General features: G+C 42.3%; 1 protein-coding gene across 1 annotated transcript; it reads left to right on the forward strand.

The window, feature by feature from the left end:
- The first annotated feature begins 783 nt into the window (after positions 1-783).
- On the forward strand, positions 784-9091 carry farsa (phenylalanyl-tRNA synthetase subunit alpha). The gene is made up of 13 exons (XM_067477680.1): positions 784-966; positions 1538-1675; positions 1872-1970; positions 2068-2186; positions 3301-3393; positions 4854-4982; positions 5058-5173; positions 5263-5347; positions 6347-6446; positions 7409-7577; positions 7685-7762; positions 8208-8322; positions 8673-9091. The coding sequence occupies exons 1-13, from the start codon at positions 820-822 to the stop codon at positions 8776-8778; spliced, it is 1494 nt and encodes a 497-aa protein (XP_067333781.1). The 5' UTR covers positions 784-819; the 3' UTR covers positions 8779-9091.
- Positions 9092-9778: the final 687 nt, after the last annotated feature.

A 9778-nucleotide genomic window follows, 5' to 3' on the forward strand; every position in this document is an offset into this window, starting at 1 on the left:
CAAAATGCCAAACGTGTTAGAAGTAGCTGAAAGTAAACTTAATCAAATAAGTAGTTTTCAGGTAATTTTACTTGAGTATTACTCCAGTACATTTTCGTTAAATGTTTTAACTTTTAAAAGAATTCATGGCAGAGCCACTGTATTGGATTGCAGATGGTCATAATGTTCCTGCTTGGTGTATAATATGTGATAGCTCAATGAGTAGAGCAGTGGCTCAGTTGGTGAGTGCCCCCCATCTCCCAGACCACTTGTTGTGGAAGCGTCCCGTCCCCATCCTCAGACGTCCAAAGCCTGGTAGAAATTGGGGAGGGAAGGTGTCCGGCTTACAAACTGTGCCAAATCAAAATGTGGACCCTTAACTCACAGGATAAGCTAAAGGTGTGTATGTGTATGTTTGCTCAATGATAGTAAAGGTTGTTTTTATATGGGGGTAAAATGTTTAAAACAGGAATGATACTTAATATGAAAGTATAGTTGTACATTATGTTCTCTTAATAAATTCAGTTTATAGGTAATGAAAAATATGTTCACTTTTACCAGCTGCAACATTAAAGTGAACACTAATAATTTAAAACAATGTAAAACAAAAAAAAATGAAAAGTTTTTAGTACTTTAAATATGTTCTGCGGATAACAATTGTGTACCTTTTCATACGTAGCCATAGCAACGACGCTTAAGGCCAGTGCCAAAAAAGATTAACTACAATGTTTACGGTAATCAAGGATGTTGTTTTTTATATGTCGCACTTGCTCGAATGCTTTCGGTTTTTGGAGCTCCCACGTCACATCCGCTCTCTTTTGGGATTTGCAGGGATCCAGCATGGCGGACGCCGGTGTGGTGGAGAAGCTCCTCCGTTCGATTGAGAGGGCGGACGATGGCGTGGACAGCTTGGCTGTGGCGACGGGCCTCGGGGAGGATCACCAGCTCATTGTCGGAGCTGTGAAAAGTCTGCAGGCGCTCGGAGACGTGAGTTTCCCGCGGACGAAGTGCTAGCGGAAGTTGTTGTGTCCGTTAGTTTGACTGACGCAACACAAGGATGAAGATTAAAGTCACTAGGATGTTTGACAGATTTAGTGACGTTCAATTACATCACACACGGTGCCGAAGTTAACATCTGTTTCTGCACTTATGGCTAAAGTTGAAAGGCGACTTCACACATTTTTAACGCGTGTTCTATGCTTCCAGTTTGGGGAGTGCATAGGTATAAATTAAGATAACGTCAGATCAGTGCATATGACATCATCTGCTGGAGTTATTTCGAGTTCCGATGAGGTCATCTGGAGGTGGAACTGGATACAGCATTAAAACACACCACCTCATTGTACAGGTGTCTGGGCTTGATCGTCACCTTCTGCATATAAGTGACCTCCACATGCAGCTGTCAGCTCCACAGATACGCAGCGGCTCTTCTAGACTTTACAAAGCATTTTACACCGAATTAATCAAATTCTGATGATACAAATATTGAAGTCACAGGGTTTGTAATCCTCAGAAAAATGTATTTGATATATGTAACCACTTGTTCTCTGTTGTCCAGTTAATCTCAGCCGAGCTGCGCTCCTCCAAACACTGGGAACTGACAGAGGAAGGCACTGAGATAGCTGAGCAGGGCAGCCATGAAGCTCAGGTGTTCGGCTCCATCCCTCTGGAGGGTCTGGCTCAAAGCGAGCTCATGGTGAGTGCCCTGTGATATCATGTGATCACCTGTAGACTATTTTGAACATTCAGGCTAATTTGAGTGCACAAAAGACAAAGTGGAAGATCTGTACTCGAAAATCGCTCCTCACACTCCAGAAGTTAGTGAAGTGAAAGTGTTTTACTCAGGACGTGTTTTCAGTGAAATTGTTGCTCTGCATTTGTCCCTTTTGCAGAAACTTCCCTTTGGGAAAATCGGCTTCAGCAAGGCCATGTCCAACAAGTGGATCAGAGTGGACAAGACACATGAGGGCGGACCGAGAATATTCAGGGCCGTATGTGTCTCTTTGTATAAACACACACTTTTTTTGTGTTCAATTCCTCAGATTCTGATTCTGAGGAGCATATGTGTGGCTGTGTTATGGTCCTCAGGTGCAGAGCATAGAAGACCAGGTCAGGGAGAAGCTGCTTATGGTAAAGAAAGGAAACGTGTCTCAGCTGGAAGAGAAGGAAAAGAATGAGCTGAAGAAGAGGAAACTGCTCTCAGAAGTGTGAGTTCCCAGATGTTTGGATCAGGCCTGCAGATAAAGTGGTTCAGCAATAGAGGATGTGTGGTTTAGGAGGCAAAATAACCCAAAGAGGTGGCGCTCAACTATGATACATGCTCCTCATTTTCCAAGACTAATACAAGTCCTCTATATTTTACCCTGAGAGTTTGTTGCTGCTGAGTGACATGCAGACTTTGCATCACAATCATTCCTCATCAGTTTTTCAAACCAAGCAGAAGTCGTTGTTCTAACCAGAAAACAAGGTTTAGTTTCCAACAGAAAATCAACATCAGTTGCATGGAATAATTGGACTGCAGAAAGGATGTTGTTTAAACAGAATCAGACTTTCTGGAGAACTTCAGGAGCTCAGGAGTCTAGATTAGTGACTCAAACCAAGTGAGATGATGAATGTGAGCCTGCCTACTAAACAAAACACTGAATGGCATAGAGCATAACAGACAGGTTGACTGTATGTGGCAGTGTCTTGTTAAAGGTGGGAATGCACGTTGACAGTATTACAAACATTGGACAGGAAGCTTTGCAGGTGTTAGACCTGCAGGCTGTGCTGTCTCCACACATCAACAGCAAGCCCGTATCCTGAGAAATGCCAGAAAACTTTCCTTCTTTCACTTTGCTTTAAATCCACATGTAAAATAATTGGTGGCGAGTAAATGTGTCTATCAGTAGGTGGCAGCAGCAGCTTTCAGCCTGAGGTTAGGATTTTCTGTAAAATGTTCCTTTCTTAAGATTATTTCAAACTTTTATTGAGTTATCTAATGAAAACACAGACCTTTATGTTGTCAGAATTATGACAAGTAAATTCTTTTTGTTTGGGAGAGGAATGTTTGTCTGGGCGCTGTCCCTGTCTTCTCAATTTCAAGAGTGACTGTGCTGCATTATGAGATTAGGATGGGACCCTCCAATATGAAACACACATATATAAGAAGAAAGCAGAAATTAGGAACTGAACTAACATCTTGTTAGCTGAAAATAAAAAAACAGTACAATGACGCCATGTTCAGTCAGTTCTCTTCCTACTGGGGACCTCTGCTCATGTTGGGCCACCGCTGGTCCAGTTGTGGTTGTTCTGACAAATTTTTCATTTTTCCGTGCTCAGGACAGTGAAGTCGTACTGGATCACTAAGGGCAGCTCCTTCAGCACCACGATCACAAAACAGGAGACAGAGCTCACACCGGAGATGCTCGCCACGTGAGTTTGTCAAAAAGGAAACCATCTCATATCGATATCTTCTACGTCTGATAATACTAAAAGAACCTGTAGCATATACTAGCTGAATACTCTACACATGTACAATGTTTTACATTTTGAAGATCATTCATTTAAGAGGGGATATTGCTACTTCTTACAGCACTATATTTGCGTGCCTCCCTGGTTGTGGAGTACTTTCAAAACTGTGGTGCCGGCACTTTTACTTAAATAAAAGAAAGATCTATGCTCTGTTATAGTCTTATCTGAAATATTGAATGGACAGTTTGACACAGCTGGATCATGTGTCCTGTCTGCCCTCTTCTGTCCATCAGTGATGGTTTGCAGGGTCTCAGACAGAGGACACAGAGAAACCTCTGCCCATAAAAGGGGACAAGTCCAAAGACGAGGACTTCGTCCTAAAGGCAGGGCGGGACAAGCTAAAGATTTGTTTAAGAAATTCAGGTTCCTTAATGAGACATTTTGACATTATTTCTCTGTGCTGCAGCTGTTGCTTCCTTATTTCCACTGGTTTTCCAAGTTTGCTTATGTTATGTTTTATAGGGACATTGAAATCTTCAACGTGTGCATTAATGATACTCTGTGTTGGAGCAAGGTCTCTGTAGGCCTTAAAAACAGCTCACACAGTTTCTCACATGGAAATATTTTATATGTGCATCACTTTAAAGATGTTATTCGTGGGCAGAAATCCGCAAATATTTGACACTTTACTTGAAAAAATGACAATTTAATCTTAATTTAATGATTCACATATTTTTGCAGCTTAACGAAATATTATCAACCAATTCTCTATATTTTACAATTCAAATCAGTTTATCTATTCATCAGGTCCAGGCTACATTTTCACATTAGGAGTTATGGCTATATTATGCTGCGAGGCAATGATGGTGTAATATAATAATTGATCATGTCCCTAATGGTTTCCCATCATGGTGACAGACTTTGGTACATTAAACATATACATTTGTGCCTTTTGTCATATCAAAATGTGTAGAACCTGTGAACCTACAGAAACATTGTGTAACATATTAATTAGTTTAAAAATTGTTTTCATGCTAAAGAAGGTGTGAAAACGTATCATAGAGGCTATTAGCTAAAAGCTGTTTAGCTTGATGGCTTCACTCATTTCAGCTGTCGATCAAAATGTTCCAATTATGGCTGATTTGGGGTAAATGATGTTGTAAAGCGGCTGAAATAAGAGATTTCCTGATCCGTTTTTATCCCCTAGAACAACATTCAGATGTTACTGTGGCCATTCTTACTGTTCAGGTCGTTACGTGAGCTTTTCCTAAATGGAAGTAATGGGGACTTCATCTTTTAAAAGCCTGTATTAACAGGATGAGTGATAACAGCCAGTAAAGGCTGTTTCACAGCTTGTATAAGCACCTGACAGTTGGACAGTTTTATACTATATCAGCTCATCTCCAAACCTTATGTTCCAGTGGCAGCTGGAAAGAGAAGAAATTTAAGCCCTATAACTTCGAGGCCATGGGCGTAGCCCCCGACTGTGGCCACCTGCACCCGCTGATGAAGGTGCGAACGCAGTTCCGGCAGATCTTCCTGGAGATGGGGTGAGTGGCAGTAAACATGCCAGCGAGATAAACCACTTTGCACACAGACGCACATTAACTCCGAGCTGTCTGTAGCTTCACTGAGATGCCCACCAACAACTTTATCGAGAGCTCTTTCTGGAACTTCGACTCCCTGTTCCAGCCCCAGCAGCACCCGGCCAGAGACCAACACGACACCTTCTTCCTGTCAGGTGGGCCCAAGTTTGTGTGTGTCCCACATTTCTGTCTCTCGGTCCAGGTCCATATTCATCTTCATTTGGACCCTAACTTGTTTTCTCAGAGCCGGCACTCGCCCACGAGTTCCCACAGGACTACTTGGAAAGGGTGAAGAGGGTCCACTCAGAGGGAGGCTACGGTTCACAAGGGTGAGACATGACGTTCAACAAATAACTTGTTCACGTTACAGTGACGTGGATCAAATCTCTTTTGGTTTAATTGGATACTTCCTTCATCCTAAAGGAAACGTCTGTGCCAACACACTCAAGTTTACATCGTCTACATGTATTTAAAAAATTGTTTTAAAAAACAAAGCTGGTTTGTTCATATCAGATCTTGGTTTATTGTGATTGAAGTCAGTGCTTTGGGCTTTTTCAGGAGATTGAGTTGTATTTTCACTGCAACACCAAAGCAAATTAACCTGCTGATGTATCGGGCCCGTTTCCACCAAAGGATCTTCTCCTGGGGACCAGGAACCTTTCAGGAAATTCTGTTCCTCTGTCTGTGTGTTCTAAGTTAACTTTTAGCTAAGGGTTCTCCCCCTAGTCTGAGGGTAGTATTGTTGGGGTACTTTGTTTAGTCCAGCGTGGAAAGGTACAGTGTGGAGGGACTTTTGAAAGATTTGTTTTTGGGGCCTTTTCCCTTCATGACGTAGTCACAGTGGTAGAGACAGGAAACCTGAGAGGAGAGTTGGGATGTGAGATGCAGCAAAGGTTCCTAGAGAAATACAAACACAGGACGCGGCAAATATGTGGTCTGTGCATCAAACGATTAGTTATCTGGGTTCTTCAAAAGGCCTTTTACCTGTGAAGGCTCTTGGTTTTTAGTCCCTCGAAAGTGAATTACCAAAAATGTTCTGGTGGAAAAGCAGCTATAAGTGGTTGTGCATCAGGTTTTTAAAAATAGATTATTATACTGTGTGAAATGTTGCACAGTAGGTGACTAATCGGTGGCAACTCCCTCACTAAGTACCTCTACGTAGTGCTGTATTTTGGGGGAGAACTGCACTCTCAGAACCCAGTTTACAGTTAAAGGAGCTTCATCTAACAAAAGATTTGTGGTAACCAGGAAAACTTTCTGTGGTGGAAATGGGACTGAAGCTGTTCAGACTGAAAGTGGATACATGTCACAAAACTTCTGCCCTACAGGTACAAATATGACTGGAAGGTAGAGGAAGCTCAGAAGAACATCCTCCGCACTCACACTACAGCAGTCAGTGCTCGCATGCTGTACAAACTTGCACAACAGGTGAGTTGACCTTGTTAAAGAACTAATGGTTTGTTGAACCTGAAATCTCCCTTCAATCTGATTCTGGAAGCTTTGGCATGAACAGCTGCATGAAACACTGCAAATCCCATGAGCCCCTAAAGGGGACACGATCATCAGGCAGGGAGCTCAGACAGCAAAGTCGGGTCGCTTTGCTGATGAGGTGGGGTGTAGGAGTCGTCAGTGGGGACCAGGCTCACAGGGGTCAGCAGGTCACAGATATAAGCAGGAAGATTCAGAGCTGTGAAATCTTGTGTATCAGCTCCAGTCTCTGAGTTGTCATTAAGCTTGTGGACGTTAAAACGTTTGTTTTGCACAACCTTGACTGAATCTCTTCTCCGATTTACTAATATAGTCAATCTATTTTATGGTTTTTATTGAATTTGTAGTGTACTGTATTTGTGTTTTATGTACGAACCCAATTCTAAAGGAGTCGGGACGACGTGTAAAATGTAAATAAATAAATGCAATGATTTGCAAAACTCATCAACCCATATTTTATCCACAATAGAATATAAACAATATATCAGATGTTGAAACTGAGACATTTGACTATTTCATGGAAAATATGAGCTCATTTTGAATTTGATGGCAGCAACACAAATCAAAAAAGTTGGAAGAGACGCAACAAAAGGCTGGAAAAGTAACTTTGCATCAGACAGGAATGGGACAACTGTCCTCTGCTAAACTCCAGCGACTGGTCTCCTGACTTCCCACACGTTTACAGACGGGTGTTAAAGGAAGAGGAGCTGATATGTTGTTTATGTTCTATTGTAATTAAAATGATTTTATGAGATTTTTAAATCATTGCATTCTGTTCTTATTTACTTTTCACACATCTTGGGGATGTACAGCATTTTATCATATTTAAAGCACTTGAGTTATCCTGTATATGAAATTCGCTATGTAAAGAAATTTGCCCAACGTGTCAAATGATCCACCAGGACAAGTTCACCCCCGTCAAGTATTTCTCCATCGACCGAGTGTTCAGGAACGAGACCTTGGATGCTACTCACCTGGCTGAGTTCCACCAGATTGAGGGCGTGGTGGCTGACTACGGCCTGACGCTGGGAGACCTGATGGGGATCCTGCATGAGTTCTTCACCAAACTAGGTCCAAACTAGGCTTATTATTCTATACATGGCTGTAAAGCAGCTGCAGACTCTGATGGACCCAGTGATAAGTGTTCTGACCTTTGCTCACAAATCCCTTCTTTCTAGGAATCAGCAAACTGCGCTTCAAGCCTGCCTATAACCCGTATACAGAGCCCAGCATGGAGGTGTTCAGCTACCACGAAGGTGGGATCCAGCTACCGCTGCTGTTTTCTGTCCCTGTCACCCAACAAACCCGACCACTGCTGTTTCCTTTAGCAGCAGAAAAACTATTTATGTTTGGATTGAAATTTGAAAGAGAAATTTACATTCCAGAGACTTGAGTTTCCCTAAAGTGGTTTTGTTCTTTAAATCTTAAATGTAAAGGGAACTGGTTTTGCTCTTATCTCAGCTTCTAACAGACAAATCTGTAAGATGGAGGGTAGTTGATACTCGTTGATTAGATTTTGTGAATATGAGGAACAGATGGTTGCTGCAGCAAAACATGACGGTGAACATGTATGTTAAAGTTAAAATAGACAGGACAGCTGCACAAACACACAAAAAAACATACTGCAAGTAACATTTTTAAATGTGTTGTAGCTTCTGTAAAAGCTCAGAGACTCTACTTTGTGTGTTTCTGTGTATTTAGGACTAAAGAAGTGGGTTGAGGTGGGGAACTCGGGGGTGTTCAGACCAGAGATGCTGCTGCCTATGGGTCTTCCTGAGGGTGTGTCCGTCATCGCCTGGGGACTGTCTCTGGAAAGGTGAACACACACACACACACACACACACACACACACACACACACACACACACACACACACACACACACACACACACACACACACAGTCAGCATGTTAGGCAGATCAATGTCTCTGAGCGATCACACCAAACCACCAAACGGTCCAACCCCAGCTGCTAAGATTGTTCGTGCACCGTTTTTACTGGAGGCGACGGTCAAAGCTAATAACTGCGGAGCGAGCGAGCAGGCAAAGCCTGTGTAATCCATGCTGCCTAATCCTGCCCCCCCACTCTGAATCCCACCTGGTCTAGAAACAGCACACACTCTGTTACTAATGCATTAAGTGTAAAGAGCTGCTCCGTGTCCTGCAGGCCCACCATGATCAAATACGGCATCAACAACATCAGAGAACTGGTGGGACACAAAGTGAACCTACAGATGGTCTACGACGGCCCCATATGTCGACTGGACTCCTGAGTGTCAGTAATACTTTATTATGGATGGACCCACTTTACCTACGACTGCCAGTTGTTGTTGTCCCAGCTCGACCAGCAGGTGTGAAGGCGACTGTAGCAGACAGTGGACGTCAGTTTGTCGAGGGGCTTCAACACAAAGGAACGTTACACCCAAACAAAACATCAGCGTGAGTCCCGACTTTGTTACAAACCAGAGACGCACATTACTGTCTTTTTTTCACGTCTCCTCTTCCCAGCCGACAAACAACTTGTACAGGCAGAAATGCAACTTTTGGACAGCGACACATGCAAAATAAAAAAAACGTTGGAATACAGTCTGACTCCTGTGTTTGTTCATGTATCATATCATAGATCAGAAATATGAGCTGTTGCTGGGCAGGTTCATTCGGACTGTTCTGCATTAACAGGCCTGAAGTTGGTCAATGCCCAGAATAAACCCAAGAAAATCAGTTTGAAAACCTGATTTAATGAAGTATTTTTTACAGAGTGAGAAATCTGTTAAATGAGTTTCTATCATTAACTAAGAGTCAATGTTATTAATGTAGGTAGTTGATAAATACTTTTACAAAGGTCAAAGTGGTAGAAACTACTTCAAAACTTATCAGCATTTAGTTCTGAGAAAAACAGTTTGTAAAAGTGGTGACACCGAAAAATCTAACTGAAGAACAGCAACGATTGAAAATGCTACCAGGACATTTGGTTGCTCTTTGAAAATCCATGTACTGCTTATTGCAGGATCACTGGTTTGATTCCTGGCTCCTCCTGGCTTCTGTCTACGTGTCATTGAGCAACACACCGAACCCCAAGTGTGACGAGAAGGTAGAAAAGCTCAACACAAGTACAAACGATTCATTTCTAATGTATTAATTTATTATTTTGTAACTGAGCAGAATCTAACACGTTACCACAGCTGTCAGATGTTTGTAATGAACTAAATACTCAAAGTTCAGGTACCAAACAAATGTCACTACATGTAAAGGACTTGGGGAAATATACTTTCA

The sequence above is a fragment of the Channa argus genome, chromosome 15, assembly GCF_033026475.1.
Source record: "Channa argus isolate prfri chromosome 15, Channa argus male v1.0, whole genome shotgun sequence".
Lineage (NCBI taxonomy): Eukaryota > Metazoa > Chordata > Actinopteri > Anabantiformes > Channidae > Channa > Channa argus.

What these genes read in the sequence shown, in the direction of transcription:
- farsa (XM_067477680.1), top strand. Translation starts at nt 820, where the DNA reads ATGGCGGACGCCGGTGTGGTGGAGAAGCTCCTCCGTTCGATTGAGAGG. An exon ending in AGGAAACTGCTCTCAGAAGT is followed by an intron (nt 2,187 to 3,300) that starts GTGAGTTCCCAG and finishes TTCCGTGCTCAG; the next exon opens with GACAGTGAAGTCGTACTGGA. An exon ending in GGAGGCTACGGTTCACAAGG is followed by an intron (nt 5,348 to 6,346) that starts GTGAGACATGAC and finishes TCTGCCCTACAG; the next exon opens with GTACAAATATGACTGGAAGG.